At 30.5% G+C, this 23,200-nt stretch overlaps 1 protein-coding gene across 5 annotated transcripts in view; it reads left to right on the top strand.

Moving 5' to 3' along the window:
* LOC126738185 (THAP domain-containing protein 1-like) overlaps positions 1–23,200 on the top strand; it is a 31,452-nt gene that overhangs the window by 4,064 nt on the left and 4,188 nt on the right. For 4 of the 5 annotated variants that reach the window (XM_050443392.1, XM_050443393.1, XM_050443391.1 and 1 more), the window contains exons 4-5: positions 11,400–11,583; positions 11,664–12,438. In XM_050443392.1, the coding sequence (XP_050299349.1) occupies positions 11,400–11,583; positions 11,664–11,892 (413 nt within the window). In that variant the 3' untranslated portion in view covers positions 11,893–12,438. The remainder of the gene's footprint in view (positions 1–11,399; positions 11,584–11,663; positions 12,439–23,200) is intronic. The other variant, XM_050443395.1, reaches the window with a different exon arrangement.

The raw sequence follows: 23,200 nt of genomic DNA, 5'->3' as shown, positions 1-23,200 counted from the left end.
GGGGTGTAGTTGTTTAAATCATAAAAAAATGTCTCATTTTCATTTATCCAAGTTTCTGAGAAAGCTAGAATATCACAGGGATTGTTGATCAGGTCACATTTAATTTCATCGATTTTATTTCGAATGCTTTGAATATTCATATACACTACCTTTATTTTCGTTTGAGGCCTTATTAGTTTTCCAATTTCTTTTCGGAGTGAACAAGTATGACTTTCGATGTGTCGTTCTTTCTTAGAAATATCGTACCATTGCTAATCCATAGGTATTTATATTCATGCTGCTTTTTAAATGCCCTAGCAGCTGTAAATAGCTTGATATTTTCTTTTGTTAAGTCATGGTTCATATATATTTTGTGGTGGTTTCTATATCCTAAATCCTTTGAGTTTAGCTGATATCTCTTTTTTGATTTAAAAAGGCCCTCTTTTGTTTTTAAATTCTCAAAACAAACTTTAATAGGAGAACTTTTGGTAGGTTCCTTTCCCAACCGGTATGCTATAAAAGTGTTTTTTTCTATAGCTACGTCCAATGTCTCTCCTATTTTGGTGACTAAGACTTGCATGTCTTCATAATAACCATAATACTAAGAGTTTAACAATAAAAACTAACTGGATAAATATTAAAATAAGATATAGTTGTGCACCATTTGCTCAAACTCATAACAAAACTTAATTAGCTGGATAATTGAATTAAAAAAAAAAGATAATAATATCCTTTATTTTCCGACAAAATCTTATACAGGATGGCAAAGCAACATCATACAAAGGAGGATCTAGCTCCCATAGGATACATTAATTTTTCTTATCTAGGTTTTATAGAGGCAATAGCCTTATATAAACAAAATAGCAAAATTCAAAATAAATATTCTAAATATCTAACATAAGTTACAATTTAGTCTGCAACCAGTGGTAAACAGCTTTTTTAAATTGGACTGTAGATTCAATGCTTCTAATATCAGCAGGTAGCATTCTATAAGCCCTGATGGCCATATAATGAGAACCCCTTTCATAGTAGGCTGAATTATGCAATGGAATGTAAAGATCCCTTCTATGTCATGTAATTATAATCACATCCTCAGCTTACATTGCCCTATTTTCAACAAACAAATGATTGTGTTTTTTCATGAACACCAAGGAAGAAAAGTATAAGAAGGGAAGGGTGAGTATTTTTAGTATGCTGATGTAAGGTCTACAGGAAGTTCTGTAGGTCAGGCCTAATAAACAACAAATGATATGCTTTTGCATTCTAAATATATCAAGAGCTCCTCTTGTTGATCCCCAGAAACAAATACCATATTGTAGGATCGGCTGTATTTGTCTGAAATAAAAAAGGCGAGGATACCTCAAGGTATCCTCAAGGAAGAGATACCTCAGACACTACATCCCTTAATCTTCTAATTAATCCACACAAGCTAGCTAATCTGGAATAAAGGTTCTTAGTATGTTTCTCCAAATTTAAATTGGGGTCAATGTGTATTCCTAAAAATTTAATACTATTGGCTACAGGAATTGACTGGCCACCAGATCACACAAGTAGAGATTCTGGGATAACTGTGGCCTTCGAAAAATTAATCAACCCCATTTTACTAGAGTTCAAAGACAACTTCCTGTCCAGACACGAGGTCCTCATGCACTCCACTGCAGTTGAGTAGCATGAAATTTTTTCATACCATGAAAGATCTGCCTCTGTCCTCCTGGCAACTATAAATGATGTGTCGTCGGCGAATTGACAAATCATATCAGAAGGGAACAGCTCAGGCAAACCATTGACATATAATAGGAAGAGCTCAGGTCCCAAGATTGAACCCTAAGGCACACCTCTTCTTTGTTCTAGATGTGAACTGAGTAATTTAGATGATGCACCCCTGATGCCATACCGTTCCAGGATGTCCAGCAGTAAAGAATGGTCAATGGTGTCAAATGCCTTGGACAAATCAAAGTACAGTCCAGCTACACTGGCCCTCAAGATTCTCCATGATATATTGTTTGCACTATGAATGGCCATTTCCATTGATTTTTTGGGAACCAATCCATAATGAGAGTTAATGTAAGGTATTAGAGCAAAGGTCTGCATTAGTCCAAGCAAGGCCATCACGCCATGGTAATCAGGATTACTAAAGTTAAAATTAAAGTCTCCTGAAATAACAAAAGAAATTTTGTTATTATACTCTCATCAAGTAGGTTACTGGTTAGCAATAAGATTGTGGAGAAAAAATTGGAATTGCTCCAGAACTTTATTGTTTAAGCTTTGCACATTGTAGAAGTTTTATTACTTTGAATCAAGAAAAACAATTCAGAATAATGTTGAAAGCTTTTGGAAATTATGAGCTATGAAAGTGATACATTTCTTATTAAAAGCTTTGCTGTTCTCTGTCATCCTTACTGTTAGCGGTAAAATGTTGTATATTAATAAGGTAGTAAAATGACCTAAGGTTTAGGTTGGTAGTACTATTGAGAATCTGTAAGTTTCCTTCAACTCTAACCTGGTATACTAAGAATCATATACATCTATTTCAGGGTTTTCATATATAAAAGAACAAACACTTAATAAAATATATAAAGATCAAATTGCCAGTATTCTTTCACTGTAAAGTAGGTATGTTTGAAACACTTTATCCTTTCTAAAAATTCAAAATCTCATCCATTATTCTCTAAGAGACTAACATACAAAATTGACGAAAACAAAGAAAAACACAAAGTCACAGTCTCACAACATTTAATAAACGGAGTCTTAACGCATGTTGTTTCCACTTGTGGTTCTGGTCGATGATTACTCCTAAATATTTAGTAAATTGTACATCCCTTATTTCATTCTCAAATGCATTTACATAGATGCTATTAAATTAAGATGATTGGCATTTATTAGGGAGAAAGCTATGTAGTTGGTTTTGTCAACATCTAATGTAAGTTTGAAAGAATCTAGCCAATTTTTGATTAATCTTAAACCTAAAGATCTTTTTTCATGCACCTGTACCCAAGTGTCACCCACAAAAATGACCACAGTATTGTCAGCATAAGAAACCACCATACCATTTTCAAGTAAGATATCTGTTGTAGAATTTATATAGACCAAGAAAAGTAGTGGCCCAGGAACGGTATCCTGTGGTACGCCTATCAGCATCTCTGAGGGATCACTATAGATATTATTAATCTTAAAGTCATCTGTTTTTTGCCCGCCAGATAACTCTTCAAAACTTCAAACACAACCCCTCTGACACCATAAATATTTAGGACATTAAGAAGGTTCTCATGAGGTACTGTGTCAAAAGCCTTCTCTAGATCAAGAAATGTTGCAAGGCACTTTTTTTCTTTATAGAGGTGTTTCATTATGGTTCTTGTGACCAGGAGTATAGCGTCCGAAGTACTAATACCTGTGCGGAATCTGAATTGGTTTTTAGATAAAATGTTATTGTCAGGCAAGAATTTAGAGAGTCATTCTTTTAGTCATTTTTCAAAAATTTGGGCAAAATTTGTAATCACACTAGTTGGACCAAAATTTGTAATTTGTGATCTTTCACCAGCTCTTTTGATGGAAGTAACAGCTGAGGTTTTAAAACATTCGGGGACAGTGCCCGATGTAAATATAAGATTGATTATAATATGTATTAATGGATTAATCATATACAGGTGAAATGATCCGGTATATCTTTTGAAATCATGTTGATGAAAATTTATTTGGGCTTTGTTTCTTTAATTTATACAAACAGTATTATTTTTCAAATTGTTATTCTTTAAAAGTATTTTTTTCACTTTATTGCGTTTCCTCAGTGGTAAGATAAGGCCTGTGGTAATCCATGGTTTAAGTTTTTTCTGCTTGGTGTAGTAAACTGTTTTTTTGGTTAGTTGCTTTTTCCACAAATAATGCAACTTTATTCATAAAAGATTTTGTCACCTTAGCATTATTTGTTTCCAATCATTAAATCATTTAAGTTTAAGTAGCATGTTATAGTTTATATGTTTTAAATTCAAATTCGAAAAATGCTTTATTGTATAAAGAGTGTATTACAGTTTTATTTACAAAGCTGAGAAAAAAATACACACACTAAAATTGTCAAAATGATAAAACCAATACAGATATAAAAACAAACAAAAAAATAAATAAAATCGATTGACAAAGACAAACAATTCTTAACACTGATAATGATAAACTAATAAAACATTTGTTTGCAATAAAATAGTGAAAACAATACATACATGCCATAGACAACAAAATAAGTATTTTATCACAGTCATCTTAAGTCCTCATAAAATTCATCCAAGCTGTAATATGCTTTACTTGTATATGCTTAAAATATCTTAACCAACTTACTAAATCGCTTATCATTACTAATATTTTTATATTCTAGAGGCAAGTGATTGTATATTTTGATCCTAGTTTAATGTTAAATTCATTTAGGGGGTCAGAGGAGTTCTTCATTACTTCCCAATTAATTTTATTGCAATCCGTTTTAAACTTAATACAATTTGCTTTACTATATATCCTTCCCCTTTTAATGATTTTAGTATTCTTAATGCTTAAGTTACAACAGATAAAATAGCTTCATGATCTGATAAGGCAGACAGTACTACAGCCGTAATGCAAGAATTACTCTCATTAAAATTTACAGAAAAATAATCACTCAGAGTACTAGATAAATTCATTATATGGGTTGGATCCTCTACCAACATTTTTAAAAATAAAAGAATAAAATATTTCAGATTGCAGGCATTAAATATGTAAAGAATCCTTAACTAAATAATTAATATCAAAATCTCTGATACCCTTGATTTCACTGGCAAAATGGAAAGCAAAATCTCCAACCAAAGAAAGTCCGGAATTCTACCGTAAGGCGGCCTACATATACATAGCACATGAATATTGAACAATTTACCAAACACCAGTGAGAACTCGAATTCATTTTCCACTATCAAATTGTTATAATCAAGTACACTACAAAAGTATGCTACTTCATAGAAATCTTCACAAACGAATATTGCAGTACCTCCCCCAATCGAATTACTTCTACAGAATGAGGTTTCAATCTTTAACCGGTGTTCTGTAAATAATAAAAGTGAGGGCAATTTAACAAAATGAAAATCCTGCAGTCTCCCTTCACTTATTTAATTATTTAAATAAGTGGAGGGAGACTGCAGGATTTTCATTTTACCTTAAAAGACTTTAAATTATGTCAATTAGGTATATAAGAACACATTGTGATAGTGTTAATGGATCCAATGTTAAAAATATCTCTATTAAATAGTAAATGCGTAGGGTACAATCAATTTTTTTTTTAAATAATATTTAAAATATATTTTTGTATTATATTTAATTTGTACAGCCAGTTATTATAAAGTCCTTCCCACACCAATATACCACATCTTATAATTTATTCACAAATGCTTTATACAACATTATTAAAGCCTTAGTATTTAAAAATTCCCTCAATAAGTAAAATTTATGAATTAGTTTTTAAATTTTGTTGGAAAGATAATCAATGTGTGGTTGCCATTTCACAAACTTATCAATTACAACTCGAAGATAACTTGTCAATGAAGTTTCTTTACAGTGATTATTTACTAAAATAGAACTATAATGTGTTCTATAGTGAAAAGGCTATGTATGTTGTTTTAGCTAAGTTTAAGGATAATTTAAATGTTTGAAGCCAATTTTTTATTATAGTTAAATTATTTACAGATTTATCTTTGACAATAATCCAAGACTCTCCTGAAATCATAATGGTTGTATCATCTGCATAAGATACTAGTAGACCATCCACCTGTACCCTGGGCCTAAAACTGTTCTTTGTAGAATGCCAGTCTTAAGTGCCTGTTTGTCACAGGATTTTATTGGGCTTAACCATTTGTAGTCGCCCTGATAAATTACTTGAAAACAACTCCAAAGCAGTACCTCGAATTCCATATCTTTCAAGAACATTAAGAAGTGTATTATGAGGCACAGTATCAAAGGCCTTTGCAAGATCTAGGAATATTTATTTATTTATTTTACTTCATATATCCACATACATAAATATAATGAATAACATAGACATACAAAATTATGCACCTAGATAACCGAATATCTCTGCATGTGCTCCCAACTGTTTTTACGAAAAAAAAATTAATAAAGTATACCCTAACCATTACAAAAATAAAGAGCCACAATAACAAAACATACAAATGAATACACATCATCCAACCCCCAACCCTAACTCACTTTCACAAAAATCTAACCTAGATGAAGAGTTCTTGTTTTGTTCTATTTTCGAAAATAAAGTTTTTACATAATTTTTTAAATGTTTTGAACCTATAAACACTCTTGATGTTTGGAATTAAATTAAAAATTTTTCGTGCAAGATAGTTTAAAGATCTCTTGCTCAAATTTGTGTTAATTTTTTGTATAACTAAGTGTTTGTTGACGCAATTTCTGGTATTATAAGAATGCATTACATAGTTATTTTTTTCGTTATTTTTTTTAATAAAGCAGCATACCTCTAATACATAGATTAATCGAACATCATAAATGTCGCTGGAGTATAACAGATTTGCTGAGTAGAGCTTATTTTTTTCAAACACAACTTTTAAAATATAGTTTTGCACTACGTTTAAGGAATTTAAAGAGTTTTGATAGCCAAACATTTTCTGTTTGAATTTAAATTATTTACTACCTCAGTTATTAGTTGATGCATGGCATCTTCTGTACTGCACCCCTCAAGAAATCCATATTGACTTGAGGATAAAACATTATTTGTTCTTAAGAAATTCATTAGTCTAATGTTTATAAATCTATCAGTTTCGCAAAATTACTTATAAGGCTGATAGGCCTGTAATTATTAATGAATGATTTTTGAATAGGTGTTATTACCGATGTTCTAAATTCTAGGGGTATTTTACCAGTTTCTAATATAAGGTTAAGTATATGTAAAATTTATTATATATGTATGTTAAATATAAGGTTTAGTATATGTAATAGTATGGATTTATTATTTCGAAATACAACTTTCTCATATTACCCTTGTTATTTTCAATTTTGTTCCTTTAATATTAATTTTTGTGTTTATGTATGACTTTATTTAATTTATTTCTATATTCTTTATTCTTTATCTAATTGGGTATCAAATTTTTTCAATAATTTTTTTTTCATTTGGTCTCTACTTTCAATTGATGTAATAATACCATTACTAATCCAATCTTTTATTTTTTTATGTTTTTTGTGCTTTATATTCTAGGTTTGTGAAGCGTTTATTAATAATTGTTAGTAACTTGCAAAGAAAATTATTGTTGCCATCTCTGAGTCATGATTATTCATCACCATTGATTAATCAAAATCTTGTAGTAGTCATCTAAACTTAGGAATATCCAATTTAGTTTTAATGTCATTGTAAGAATTTATTAAATTATATTGCTTTTCTGCTATTCGACTAACAAGAAACATTATTGGGCTATGATCTGTTATATCTGCTTCAGTTACATATGAATTTAGTTGTAAATTATTAGATTTTATTTTTTGATTGATAAACAAGTGATTTAGGCAAGTTTTTGAAAGAAGCTTGTGACTGAGTTAATATATGACTTGAAGCTTAATGAGTTCACCATAGAAAGATAATTAGCAACATAATTATCATTTTGTTCTAAAATATTTAGATTGATGTCTCCAACAAAAATTTCGATTTTAGAAAAAGTTATTGTCTCAAAGTATGTTAATAAATCACTTAATCATAAAATCTGTCCTTAAAATGGGTGGAGGCTTGTATATTGCTGTTAATCCAAGAGTTGTGCCATTTACTTCAAAATTTATTCTACTTAGAGTTGCTTTTGAGTTAATCAACTGAGTGAAAGAAAAATCAACACTCAAATTATTTTTTACTAGTATAACAACACCATCATTTTTATTATACTTAGCATTATTATATAAAACTCTGTAGTCTGGTATATTAAAATTGTTTATCGAATCAATTTGAAAGGTTTCAGAAAGCACAATAATATCAATAAAATGTAATTTATATGTTTCCAAGTAAGTAATTAAGTTTTCAATGTTCCTATTTAAGCTTCTAATATTAAAATGAATAAGTTAACATCATACTTCTTACCCTTTAAATTTTCTAACCTTTCTTGATCCACCATTCCACCTAGAGTCCCATTTTCTTTATTTATTTCTTCTAATATATCATCCTGAGCATTAAATATCATTTATTATAAATTGATAATCAATCTTGTTTTTTAATCCCTTCATATGGTATTTTAGAGATGGACATTCTTGGTCGAATGCTCTATGATTTGTGATAAGTTGGAGTTTATATTTCTCATTGGCCCCTTGGTAGTTTATACATAACTTTCTTAGCTGATCACATGCATTGGTACCATGATCTTCCGCACAGTTACCACATATTTCATTCTTTATACATTTTCCGCTCTTATGATGAAAACCCTGACAATTAAAACATCGCAAAATTGTTTAATCTTCATAAACTGGTAGACGTTCCCATCCTATGTATATTTTCTCATTATTTAACATCTGATTCAAGAGACTATCTGCATTCAGCATATATAACTTTGCTTTGTTTATTTTTAAACGAATTTTACCTTCTATATGTTCAAATGAATCTACGCCTGTATACCCAACAACTTTTATTTTAGGTGAAATTTTTCTTGGTAAAACCTGTAAGAGATGTGGTAAAAGTATGTAAAGTGGCAGAAAGTGTATGGCCACACTTTTCATACCCTGACATTTTAATAAAACTAATTTCAGCTTCTGTAAGGAGATTAAACATTCCAGATTTATTTATAACACCCTCTGCTCACTGTATAGACCAAGACCCGTTAAATGGACATATTTTACAGTTTATAAGACCTATCTTAAAAAGCTATTTTTAATATAAGACTTGTTGAGAAGAAATGAAGTTAAAAAAAGAACAGGACACAATATGGCAAAATGAAATTTCGTATGATGGCTTATCTTACTCGAAGTTTAAAAAAGTTTAATACAGTGTTTCTATAAAATACACAGGGGAGCCAATATTTAAAAGTTTAATTTATATGGGATTTCCTGCACCACCCGGTATAGTGTGACAATTTAAAATGCCAAATTTCACCACCGTAATTATAACTTTTAAAAAGCTTTATATTATTCTATAACAGCATTGGAAAAAATGCTTCATAAAAAACAAGGAATATCATATCAAAATAAAAAAACACTTAATTTGTATCATAATATTTTAAAAAAATTTTTAACGAATAAATATTTTCAGTTTTTTTCTTGGAAAAATTTTTCTTGGTACCTCTATTTCAAAGTTTTCTTAAAGTTTTGTTTCAGCTTTCTTCTTGAATAGATTTATGTCATGTTTTGTATCACATTTAACTATAATTTTTCCATTTTTTGTTTCTTTAATATTTCTAATTGCAAGATTCAAGTTTGTAGGGTTTATTGATGATTGAAGTTCCATTCTGGTTTTTTGTGAACTTTGGGTTTAATAACAATTGTAGGCAAGTTTGAGGTATTGTTTACTTTATCCTGTTGGCGGTGTTGTACAATTGTTGCTTATGACTCCTTTTTAGATGACTATTTCACATTTAATGTCTTCTATATCCTTCATTTCTTTCATTAATTTCATCATAGAAGGCATTTTTGCTATTAATATTTTACAATGATCGCATATTAATAATAGGACTCTCTTTTGGAGAGGCATGCATTTTACTTATGAAGGCGTTATATTTAAGCATTTTTTGTGAATATAAACAGGAAACACATTTAAAATAGTTTTCCGGACAACTTCGCTTACCTTTAAGGCACTTATCACTTAGTTCCTCATCCGACATTCCCGAATTTGTGTTTGTTTATTTATTTACACATGATAAACGATGATATAAGAAGAGCCTTTTCCAAAACCAGTCTCTTCACATTGTCGGGAACAAAAGATTTTTTGTTTATCTATTTTTTTGTGGGTTCTAAAATCCCTTTCTAAACAGGGTGAAATAAATTGTTACAAACAACGCAGCAGTAGTACACATAGGCCTTATTAGCCCAGTACCTAAATCTAAATTTGCAGTCCATCCTGTATATTTATCATCAACTAATTGTACAAAAATTTGTACAATGCCATCTAGTTAGTCAACCACAGCTTTGATATTAAGGGCCAGGTAAAAATTAATGTCAGGCTTTTCTGCATACCATAAGCACAGCACTGTAGATATTCCAATAGGATGGTATTCATCAAACAATAGGAGAGCAATTTGCATATTTTTTTTTAAGAACTGACAACACAGGTTTTATTGAACAAATAGTTACACTATGGTTTTTTCGTGATTTAAACAAGCACTAATTATGGTTTTTGACTAATTACACACCAAACAAACGAACACATAAACTTTAGGCTTTATTTTAATATAGAACTTAACTAAAAGACGTAAATTTTACCGTCGCTAAAAGCAATAAATGCAGAGCGATATTTGAGTCGGACGTCGCTTTGGACTGCTTCACAATGAACTCCCAATTCATTTTTAAATAAAGTTTAATTGTAACACAGGTAAAATAACTAAAATAAAGATTTTTCATCACAACAAAATTAGAGCAACTTTATATTTTTACCAAATTAAACTGAACATAAAACTACAAAAATCAATATTTTATCCAGTATCCATTGTTTCTAATGACTTCATCGTATCTCTTTGGCATTGAAGCTACCAGATTGTTTATTACGTCTTCATCTATGGAATTCTACGCTAAATGGACTTCTTCAAACAAATCATCAGTATTATGTATTTGTGATTGACGAACACGTTTTTCTACTATTTCCCATCAATTCTCTATGGAATTTAGGCCTGGCGATTGCGGTGGCCACTTTAAAACATTAATTTTTTTGCTTAGTAAACCACCCTTTTACAATTTTCGTGGTGCGTTTGGGGTTGTTGTCACGTTGAAATGTGAATTTTAAGGAGAATTTCCCATTCCTCGTAAGGCAGCATTATGTTTTCCACTATAATAACATATTTGAACCTGTCTATTATGTAGTTGATCAATGTAGTTGATATCCATAGTTGCTTTTTTTTCCAAATAAATAGGCATCAACAATTTTTTGTTTTAGGTCCAGCGAATAATGCACACTACGCGGCATATTTTAAAAACTGCACAGTTTCTCATACAATATTAAAACCAGTTTGTTATAAAGTTGCTCTAATTTTGTCGCAGTTATTTTTATGATCCTTTTATCACGACTTTGAAGCACAAGAGAAACTGTCAGTAAATAAACATTATTCTTGCCTGACAAACAAACATGTTTTTTCTAGGGAACTCAATATAAACAATTTATGCAAATATTTTAAAAGTTGCTTTTAAAAGTATATATTATTAAATTATATTTGTTTTATTATTGACATATAAATTATTTGTATAGTATGTCAAATTATTTCTTCAACCTTTTTTATAATTAGAAAACCAGCCACCTGAAACTACTGTAGTTGTTTTTTCAAATGATAATGTTGGAGATCGAATAGAGGTGGACCAAATTGAGGAGCAGGTTGAAGAGGAGCAGATTGAAGAGCTACCTGCATTAGCTGCAAATGTTCAAGAAATCCATTATGCTCTACCAACTGCAGCTAATCCAGCTCTAAAAAGGTATTTTAATGTGTTAAAGATTTTTAATTTTTTTTTTTCAATATGAAAATATGCATATTTTTAATAAATATATATTTTAGGAGAATGCGAGGCCCAGTTTATTTTGGAGATTTCAAAAAATCAGATATGAACAATGAGCAAACACGAGACAGATTTTGGAATATAGCACATGACACTGTCCTTAAATATAGAATGATGGCTAAATATCATCAACGAAAAATTAGACGACAAAGAGCTCAAATCAAGAAACTTAATGCTTTGTTGAAAGAACTGAACAAAAAGCAAAACATTTCTTCTATGCAAATGTAAAATACAAGTACTAGTTTTGAGAAGGCATCTCTTAATAGCAGCAAATGTTTAGTGGTTTGGTTTGCACTAATTTTAAAATATTTTGGTGTTTACCCTTACACCTTCGCGTTCATTTTTATTACAATACTCAAAAGCCAATAGCATTTCCATACATGCTTCTAATATATGACTTTATTAGAAGCATGTATGGAAAGGATTCCTTGGCTCGTCCAAGGACATTAACCAATGGTGTAGTTCAGTTGATGCTAAGTTGTCGCTGAACGGGCAAAAGGAAGGCGGCTTAACCCATTAAGTTGTTATAAATGAAATATCTATTCGAAAGCATGTTCAATGGACTGGTAGTAGGCATGTTGATTATGTAGATAGACATGGGTACCACACTTGATACAAATGACAATCTACCACAAGCTAAAAATGCTTTAGAGTTTATGTTTGCAGAAATTAATGCTAGGTGGAGTGCCTGTTGCATATTTTTTAATTGAATCAGTGATAGCTGAGGAAAAAGCCAACATGGATAGAATTGCTTCTACTAACTTCAGAATACTGGTATGTATTATTATTAAAACATTAACTTTGGATGGTTGTGCTTCTAACTTTGCTATATGCCAGGTACTAGGAGCTACTTAAAATACCCTGATATACAAAGTCATTCTTTGTCAACCCTATTACCAAAGAGAAGATTTACATGTTAGATGGATGTCATGTGGTAAAATTAGTAAGACATACTATGGGGGATTGGGGTTGGTTGTTGGATGGCAAGGGTAAAAGAATTAAATGGGTTTTGTTTAAAAGTTAAGTTAATTTACAAAATGAGGCAGGACTTCGTTGTGCTCCAAGTCTACACACAAGACACATTAATTACACAAATGAAGTAATGAAAGTGAAACTAACTGTCCAAACCTTTAGTGTAAGCATGGCTTATGCTTTCGATTTCATTTTGTAAAAAAGTAAACGACGTATTCGATTTTTTAAATAGTAGGAATTTTTATAAGATTACCCAGTCGGAAAATCCAGTTTCAAGAAATAATAAAGAATTTGTTTTAAAATTTATAAACTCATTTTCAAAGTATTTAAGTTCACTTTATCTTCAACCCAAAAAACTGATTTCATCGATTTAATTATTTGTTTAATAAGTGTTCGAAATTTATATGATGATTTAATTGAAACATGCATGATACAATATCTGTCAATATCATACAATATGTTTTTTTCTGCAATATGAAGAAATGATGGGTCAACAATGCCATACCTCGGCATTTTGAAAATGCTTGTGGTGCATGTAGAAATTATTTCTCCTGACAGCTAAATGTTTAGTACAAGGTCACGCGAGCATATTAAATGTCAATTCTAAAACAAAGAATTATACACTAGATTATTTAAGTGAAGAAACAGAAGAAAATATTTTTTTCAATTTCGTGTTTGTGACCCAATATCTTCAATATTGCGGAGGGTTGTTGGGTGGGGTCAGAAATAAAACAGAAACCTGTTTACCTAAATGTCGACGTTTCGACTTATATTAAGTCATCCTCAGGACACTGAAATGGATTCAAGTAATTACAGAGATAAAACAAAGTAATTTCAAGGACATAAAAAACACTATTAAAATAAATGTTCTTTAAGTTACAAAAATTAAAACAACAAAAAACAAAAACCACGACACAGTTAAAATTACATTCAGGTACAATCCGTTAAAAGAAATTAAAAAAAAAAAAAACAGTATAAATTTTTTTTTTTTCTATTTTTCTTTTTTTTTTTATATATATTACACCTCTTACCTAAGTCTAGGTTTCTTAAGTTATAATTAAAATAGGAGCGTAGAGTTATTTTTAACATGAGTTAAATTGTAGGTGTTACTGTGGGCAAACTAGAATCAACAATAAGCCAAGAAACAAATGTTTTTATTCTTCCGAGCGTTTATTTATTTAATTTTTATGATTCAATGTTATGTTGATAAGTTAAGGATTAGTAGATAAGGAAGATGTATGGTATCTATACGTTCAAAACCAGAAACTTAATTTGTTAATACACCGTGTGATCTAAATTTGGGACATACGCTCTTTGACAAAAATAAATTTTATGTTTTAGTTTTGTCTTTTTGGTAGTAAATTAATTAAATTATAGTAACTTGCATTTAGATCATCGGTGTCTTGTTTTTTATTTATGCTTTCTTTATACTTTTTTATATTAACCATTTCAAGTAAAATTCTTTTTTTATAATTTGATTCTCTGCCAATGATCCGAGTGCTGTTAAAATCAAATTGGTGTTGTTGATTGAAGGAGTGTTCTGCTAGAAAGAAAAAAAAAAAAAAAAAAAAAAAAAAAAAATAGAAAAAAAAAATTAATTTTATACTGTTTTTTTTTTTTTTTAATTTCTTTTAACGGATTGTACCTGAATGTAATTTTAACTGTGTCGTGGTTTTTGTTTTTTGTTGTTTTAATTTTTGTAACTTAAAGAACATTTATTTTAATAGTGTTTTTTATGTCCTTGAAATTACTTTGTTTTATCTCTGTAATTACTTGAATCCGTTTCAGTGTCCTGAGGATGACTTAATATAAGTCGAAACGTCGACATTTAGGTAAACAGGTTTCTGTTTTATTCCTGACCCCACCCAACAACCCTCCGCAATATTGAAAATATTTTTATTTCTGATTTATGTTTATTTAATTTATGTAGTTGAATATATTGCTGGATTTTTTAGCAAGAAACTATCAGAAACAGTAAATTGCAATGCATATGCTAGTGCCCTGAATGAAGCCTCTTCATATTGTCTATGTTACTAACTAGAAAAAACTTACAAAACCTGTAAGAAATGTGGTAAAAGTATGTAAAGTGGCAGAAAGTGTTATTATATGGCCACACTTTTCATACCCTGACATTTTAATAAAACTAATTTCAGCTTCTGTAAGGAGATTAAACATTCCAGATTTATTTATAACACCCTCTGCTCACTGTATAGACCAAGACCCATTAAATGGACATATTTTACAGTTTATAAGACCTATCTTAAAAAGCTATTTTTAATATAAGACTTATTGAGAAGAAATGAAGTTAAAAAAAGAACAGGACACAATATGGCAAAATGAAATTTCGTATGATGGCTTATCTTACTCGAATTTTAAAAAAGTTTAATACAGTGTTTCTATAAAATACACAGGGGAGCCAATATTTAAAAGTATAATTTATATGGGATTTCCTGCACCAGCCGGTATAGTGTGACAAAAATTTAAAATGCCAAATTTCACCACCGTAATTATAACTTTTAAAAAGCTTTATATTATTCTATAACAGCATTGGAAAAAATGCTTCATAAAAAACAAGGAATATCATATCAAAATAAAAAAACACTTAATTTGTATCATAATATTTGTATCATAATATTGAAAGTTACTTGGGGGACAGAAAACAGTCTTTAAAAATAAATAATGAGATTAGTGAACCATCTTATATAAAAATTGGAATTCCACAAGGAACAGTTATTGGACCTATACTCTTTATAACTTATATTAACGCTCTTACCAATCTTAAAATTCATGACGGGTCACTGATATCATATGCAGATGACACGGTTGCGGTGTTTCACGGAATTTCTTGGGGAGACACAAAAAAAACTGCAGAACTTGGTCTAGCAACAGTCAAGAACTGGCTGGATTCTTTTAAATTAAGTCTCAATAGTCAAAAAACAAACTATATTGCATTTTCTATAACAGCTGCTAATCGCCCCAGTTTTCAACAAATTAAACTTGAATTAATTGATATCAAGGAAGTTTCATTTACTAAATATCTGGGTATCATTGTGGATAAACATTTAAAATGGGACCAACACATTCTAAAATTAACACAAAACATCCGTAAACTTATTTATCGATTTCATATTTTGAGAAATATCTTAAATGAAAAACTACTAATTTTAATTTATAAATCCTTGGTTGAGTCCTTGTTAAGGTATGGGGTGATTGTCTGGGGAGGTCTATACAAGAATTGTTTAAAACAACTTAATGTAGTACAAAACTTTATTTTAAAAGTTATATACAAAAAACAAAAAAGATTTCCTACACAACAATTATATTCTGAAGAAATTTTTAATATACGCTCAATTTACATATTGTCAACATGCATTTATACACATAAATCAGAAAAAATCAAGAATTATGTTAGTCATTCCTACACAACCCGAAATAATATAAACAGACACCTAAAAATACCAAACATAAAAAAAACTATAGGGCAACGATTTTTAGGATACTTGTCCCCGAAATTTTATAACATCTTACCAAACAGCTTAAAAAATATAAATAATATTAAAAACTTTAGTAAGGTCTGTAGAAAATTTATTTATTCAAATATAGATAAATTTAATTTTTTTAAATAGTTTTGGGAAGGGAAGTTTTATTGGAGAATTTTTGTTTTTTGTTTAGTTGTAGATTATGGTTAGTTATATTTTATATTATTACTAAAATTTTGTGATTTCTCAGCATACACAAACAGATGTTACAACATCTAGGTGTATGTTAAAAACAATGACTGTTAACTATTATTATTGAATATAATTAAGTTAAAAATTGTTATAATATAACCAAAATGATTAATAAATTTGAATTTGAATTTGAATATTTAAAAAAAATTTTAATGAATAAATATTTTCAGTTAGTATTGTATGTCAAAAGCTTTTTAAATTCATAATGTGAAACGTAGCTACTAAAATACGTTGATGAGACCTTTAGCACTTAAGTTTTGGCACAGCCATCTTTACTCATACTTTACTTTACTTTAGATAAAGAAGGTTGTGGTTTTGGTCACCTTAATAATAAAAAACCATACCTACATATTATACAGTGCCGGCCAAAAGTGGAGAAACTTTTAATATTTTTATTTTTTTCTTATAAAAACTAATTCGAAGTAATTGTAAATAATGTTTATGGTTATATCTAGTAGTGACGAAAATAATTAGAAAAAAAATTGAAAACAAATAATTTATTACAAAATATGCAAACAAAATTTATTTTTTCTAAGGACAAAAATGGAGAAACTTTTTATTTTTATGACATAATTATGTTATAATACAAAATGTGGATAAAAGCACACTAATACTTTGTGGCATAACCGTTATTCTTCACAATTTAACTACACCGTCTTGGCATAGATTCAAGAAGATTGTGTATAATATCTCCGGAAATTTCACTCCATGCTTCTTTTAGGACTTGGAATAATTCGTCTTTATTTCGGATTTTTTTGTCGAACTTTTTTGTCTAGGTGCTCCCACAAGTTCTCGATGGGATTTAAATCTGGACTATGAGCTGGCCCCTTCAGAACTTGAATTTGTTGAGAGGTTAGGAAATTTTTAACAATTTTAGAAGTGTGCTTGGGGTCGTTATCATGCTGGAATTTCCAAATTAACGGCAAATTATCCTCGGCGTAGGGAAGCATATTAACCTTAAGATGTTTAGATAATATTGGCTATTCATGATCCCACCTATTCTCACCAGTGGACCAACGCCATGCCCGGAAAAACATCCCAACACCAACACATTACCGCCTCCATGTTTGATTGTGGGAATAGTGTACTTTGGGTTGAATTTTTCATTGTCGGGACGTCTAACCCATCTCATACCATCTGACCCAAATACTTTCATCTGACCATAAAACGGTTTTCCATTGACTATAGGTCCAATATAAGTGTTATTTTGCGCATCTTAAACGAGTTTGTCTATTTTTCGTTGAAATGAAAGGTTTTTTTTTACCGGTCTCCTGGCTTTTAAGTTAGCGTCACATAAACGTCTTCGAATAGATCGGACTGAAAGGGAAATGCTGGGATATGCCTTTTTTATATCTTCGGCGGAGAAAAATGGATTTCTTATAGAACATCGTCTAATTAGCTTGTCAGTTGCAGATGTTGTTTTTTTGGGTCTACCTGGCTTAGAGATGCTGGCAGTAGTGCCTCTAGTTTGCCACAATTTGATTTGTTTACAAATGACACTTTTATGAAGATCAAGTTCTCTAGCGATTGTTACTTGTTTCACTCCCGCATTGTGCTTCTCAATTATAAGTTTTATTTGTTCAGATAAATTTATACTTCGAGGCATTTTAAAACTAAATAGGCTTCTTCACAATCGAAAACGAACTGCTTCAAACGAGACCTATTTAATTTAAAATATTTAATACAAAAAGTTTCTCTATTTATGTCCTCAAGTAAAAAAAACATTGTTTACTATTTAATTATAGATTTGTGTGGCGAAAGATTGTTTTTAAAAACCAAATATATTAAAGTACGATACAGAGTACAGTAGCTTAGGTTCTGGATGAAGTTCTGGGAGAATTAACGGTTTTCCTTGATTTATACGAATATCGTTGATAAACTTTCTGGTTCCAATGGAGACTTCACAAGGATGTGGAATTGTAATGAGAGTTGGTGCGTTAATTGACAGGTACTTGTCTGAGCCACATTTTGTAAAGGCTTGGACCTCTTGTTCGGGAATCACCAAGACTTCAGTTCTAGTTATTTGCTCAACTAGAGGTTGTTTCAGGTGTAGATTACTAAACTGGCAAGAGGTTGGAGGTAGATTTTTCATAAGCTGGGCAATACAACTATCTTCTTCGTGAAAGACTTCTTTACAGTAGAATATTCCTTCAATTTCGGGGCAAGAATCTTTTTCATATTGGATATTGTTCTGTGTTTGTGCCACATAGGGGTATTTAGGGATGATAATGGTATGGTTTTGAGGAGTAGGATAGATATGGTGAAAGGTATATGTTTCAGGCTTTAATAAGGGTATTTGAATTGAAAATATTATCCTATCCTTTGAGAATAAAACTTGTGTTCCAATAAATTGGTAGAATGAAAGAATATTGAAAGATTAAAGAATTAAGATTAAGATTAAAGAATGAAGTTTGGTACAGTGTCTCGATCATAATTCGCTCTCAGGTAGCTTAATGTTTCATTTAACTCGGATACAGAAATAATAGAGTAATGTAAAGAGTTCAACTTAGCAAAAAGAATGGCATCTTCTAGGTTGTCAAGAAAATTAATTAGGTTTTGACAATCCAAATTGATTTGGGAAAGCAATCCTTCGATCATAAAGTATTCATGCGCATCTTTTAAAGAGTCTTTTAAAATTTCCCAGACAAATTCAATTCCTTTTTGAAGTTTTATTTGGTTTTGTTCGATTATGGAAAGAGATTTGTTGAAGTGTTCGATAAGATGTTTTGATAATGACATTTGAACATTTAAATGTTAAATAATGTTTTTCTGATTTTGTTGTAAAGCTGTGATAGCTTGATCAAATCTTTTTCCTTCTTCAGAATCTAATGTCCCGAATAACCATTTTTCTGCGCTACCTACAATATTAAAAAGGCCTCTTTTAGCTGTTTTATGAGGGATAAGATTGTTTACTTTATTCTTAATTATATCTATTAAATATTCGGTTCTAGAAAGTAGACTTTCTGTTAGACCTTGATAAGATAAGATATGTGTGTTAGTATCGTTTTTATGTAATATGTTAGAACTTAAAATATTGAAGGAGCTCACTAGTTTTTCTAATTGTACATGTATAATATCTAAATCTACATAGTGTAAAAATACGTGTTTATTATATATAATTCGTGCGTGTCCTAATTCAATAGGAAGTATAGGATTCTTAATGGTTGTTAGTTGGATATCTTCACTGCTGATTAGCTGAAGTAGAAGGCCCAACGTCAATATTGTCTTTGTTAAGGTCATCATGCTCCTGCAAAGGAACAACATGTTTAGATTTTGGTTTTCTTGCAGACCCTTTATGGTAAACACCTTTTGTAGTTAATAATTTTATAGGTGTTTGATCATTTACGTTTGTTTTTACAAATTTGGGTAGTGCTTTACTACGAAATTTGGTTTTAATGTACGCTGGTTCATTAATATGATGTTCAGGAGGGTCGTTTCTTTTGTCATTTCGTTTGTTTATAATATTTTCTTTTATTTCTTGATTTGAATTAGAAATTCTTGCATAAAGTTTTTTGCAGTTTTCTTTATGATTCTGTATGTAATCAGAAATTATTACGTGATCATTAAGGTCAAAAGGATTAGTATTATTTATATGACCTTTAATAATTTCAAATGGAGTGAACTTTGTAACACTATGTATGGAGTTATTATATCCTAGTAAGGCTCTTTTTACCAGTTGTTCTGGGGTAAATTTATTTGAATCTTTAAGGCAACGATAATGTTCTATTATCTAAGTGGAATGAAAGCGTTCCACAGGTGAATTTGAGTTGCTGTTTTTTGCTGTAGTGTAATGGAGTTGGATTTTATAAAGAGAACAGAAATCTTCAAGATCTTTATTTTTAAATTCTTTCCTCTGTCACACGTAATTTGAAGTGGCAAGCCATGATGTGTAACAAATGTTAAAAGGTTTTTAATTACAGCTGTTCCTGTAACACTACTTAAATGGTAAGCTTGTGCATAGCGAGAAAAAGCGTCGATGATAGTAAGAAAATTATGATTATCTATTTTGAAGGTGTCGATGTGAATTTGTTCAAACGGTTTTGTTGTACTCGGTGTTAAATTAAATTTGATTACAGGGGGATCTCTGTCATATTTATTCTTTTGGCAAATATCACATGAGTTAACGTATCTTTCTATATCCATAATCATACTAGGCCAATAAAATCTATGGCATAATGCTTTTTTCATTTCGGTTATGCCTCGATGACATGTTTTTGTGGTGTGATATAGAGTGAGTTTCATTTGTTGTTCTTCTGACGTTTCAATGTCTTGTAACATTGTTGAACATTGTACAAATTTATAGGCTGTGTTAACAAAGTAATTTTGTAAGGTTATTGTGAGAAGTTTGCTAAATTCTTCATTTCTGAAAAACAAGGCATAAAGGTTTTTGGGATTTATGTAATTTTTCAAGAATTTAACAATGTCTCCTCCAGGTTCTATTTTTGGAAATGTTACATATTATTTTCAAAGATTTGTTCTACTTTACAAGTTAAGCTCGATATATCTCCTACAGTGATGACTATTTGTTTTTTATAGGTATTGAGTGTCCTTTCTGAGATTGGTAAATTAAAAATAGGGTTTTCTAATGATGTGTGCACAGTTTCGAGATCATCTGAATTTTCTTGTTCTTCCAGTGGAGTTGATGATTTTGGAATAGATCTTTTTGAAATAGTAAAATCAGATATTATGTTTATTTTTGGTTTCTGCATTCCTAGAATTTGGCTAAAGTTTCTGGATCTAGGTCTGGAAGTTTTTCTGAGTGTTGTAAAAGTTCATCGATAATTTCGTCAATATCACCTGGATTATTATCGATTGAGGCTGTCTCTACAGCATTTAGGTCAACAGGGTTTCTAGAGAGAAAATCTGCTGCAGTATTTGATTTGCCTTTTTGATACTTAATGAAATAATCATATTCCTCAAGTTTAAGGCGCCATCGTACTAAGCGACTATTTGGTTCTTTTAAAGAAAATATCCATTGTAGCGGTTTGTGGTCTGTTATGACCGTAAATTTGTTGCCAAATAGATAAGGTCTGAAGTATTTGCATCCCCAAACTACTGCGAGTAACTCTTTTTCAATTGTGGAGTAATTAATTTCCGCAGGGTTTAGTGTTCGTGATGCATAGCTTACAGGATGTCCATCTTGTGATAAAATAGCACCTATAGCATAATTAGAAGCATCTGTAATAAGTTCAAAGGGTTTTTCAAAATTGGGGTAAGCTAAAACAGGTTCGGAGGTTAATATATTCTTACAGGTTTGGAAGCAATCTATGAATTCTTTAGTGTGAATTACCCTTTCGTTTTTCTTTAAGCAATGAGTCATGGGTTTGGTTAGTTTGGCAAAATTTTTGCTAAATTTCCTATAGTAGCCTAAAATTCCTAAGAAAGATTTTATTTGTTTTTGAGTTTTAGGGATAGGAAATTTTTGAATAGCTTCGATTTTTTTCGGGTTTGGTTTAATGCCTTCGGGTGTTACTACGTGTCCTAAGAAATCGACTTCTTTTCTTAAAAATTCGCTTTTGTCTAGTTGAATTTTTAATCCCGCTTCTCGCAATTTGGCAAATACAAGTTTTAAATTTTGAATATGTTCTTGTAGGCTTGTGCTAAAAATTATTAGATCGTCAATATAAACCATGCATATTTTACGTAGTTTCTTTAAGATTTCATCCATCGCACGTTGAAATGTTGCTGGTGCATTTTTTAATCCGAATGGCATACGAACGAATTCAAAATGGCCATCTTCCACAGTAAAGGCTGTTTTTTGAATTGAATTTTCGTCCATTTCGATTTGATGGAAACCACTTGCGAGATCTAGTGTTGTAAAGTATTGTGACCGTCCTAATTTATCTAAGATATCATTTATGTTTGGTATTGGCCATCTATAATCGATTGTTTTATCATTAATTTTCCGATAGTCGATTACTAGTCTCCATTTTCGTTTATTCGAAGCGTCAAGTTTTTTGGGCACAATCCATATTGGAGAGCTCCATGGGCTTGATGATGGACGTATTATTTCCTTATCTAGCATTTCAGCTATTTGTTTCCTAACCTTATTTTTGTGAATATGAGGATATCTATAGGATTTAGTATGTATAGGTATTTCGTTCGTTGTTTTTATTTCATGTTTAACATGTGATGTAAATGTTAATTGGTCTCCCGGTTTATGAAAAATGTCTGAATATTCTTGACATAACTTTAAAATTTCTTTTTTTTCTTCTGAATTCATGTGGTCAGTTCTAATGAAGTCCTTGATGTTACACTTTGCACTTTTACTAGTGGATTTATCGTTATTAAAAATATTATCAAAGGAAAACATTTCATAATTACCACTATTAAAAGGTTCTACTGTTAGCGGTTTTGTAAGAACAATGTCTATTGTTTTGTCCGTCTGGTTTTCAAGTTCAACAGGGGCAAAACCGTTCTCAGCATAAGATAAAATATGTGGGATAAAAAGTTCATTTATTGTCCTAGGTTTTATTATTATGTCGCCTTCGTAAATGCTTACTGGAAGCCTTTTTACAAGTTTCTCGTGTGTTTACTGATAAAGAAAAGTTTACATCATCTGGTTGACGATAACAAAACGGAATACTAATACAGTGACCTATTAAGACTTTATTAATAAGGTCAATGTTTAAATTTAGCTTTCTTAAGTCAGAAAGACCAATAATTCTGTCATAAAAGTCATGAAAGTCAAATAAAATACAATCTATTTCATCGTTTATATTATATTCCTTAAAAAGAGGTAACGTAGCTTGACAAAGAGTTTGTTGGCTACCTAAGGCAGTTTTGATAGTGTTTTTATTATTATATATACATTGGGGGAAATATTTTTCTGC

This window comes from Anthonomus grandis, chromosome 7 (genome assembly GCF_022605725.1).
Source record: "Anthonomus grandis grandis chromosome 7, icAntGran1.3, whole genome shotgun sequence".
Classification (NCBI taxonomy): Eukaryota; Metazoa; Arthropoda; class Insecta; order Coleoptera; family Curculionidae; genus Anthonomus; species Anthonomus grandis.
The sequence above is the reverse complement of the archived record's forward strand: the minus strand, read 5'-3'. Positions and strand labels throughout refer to the sequence as shown.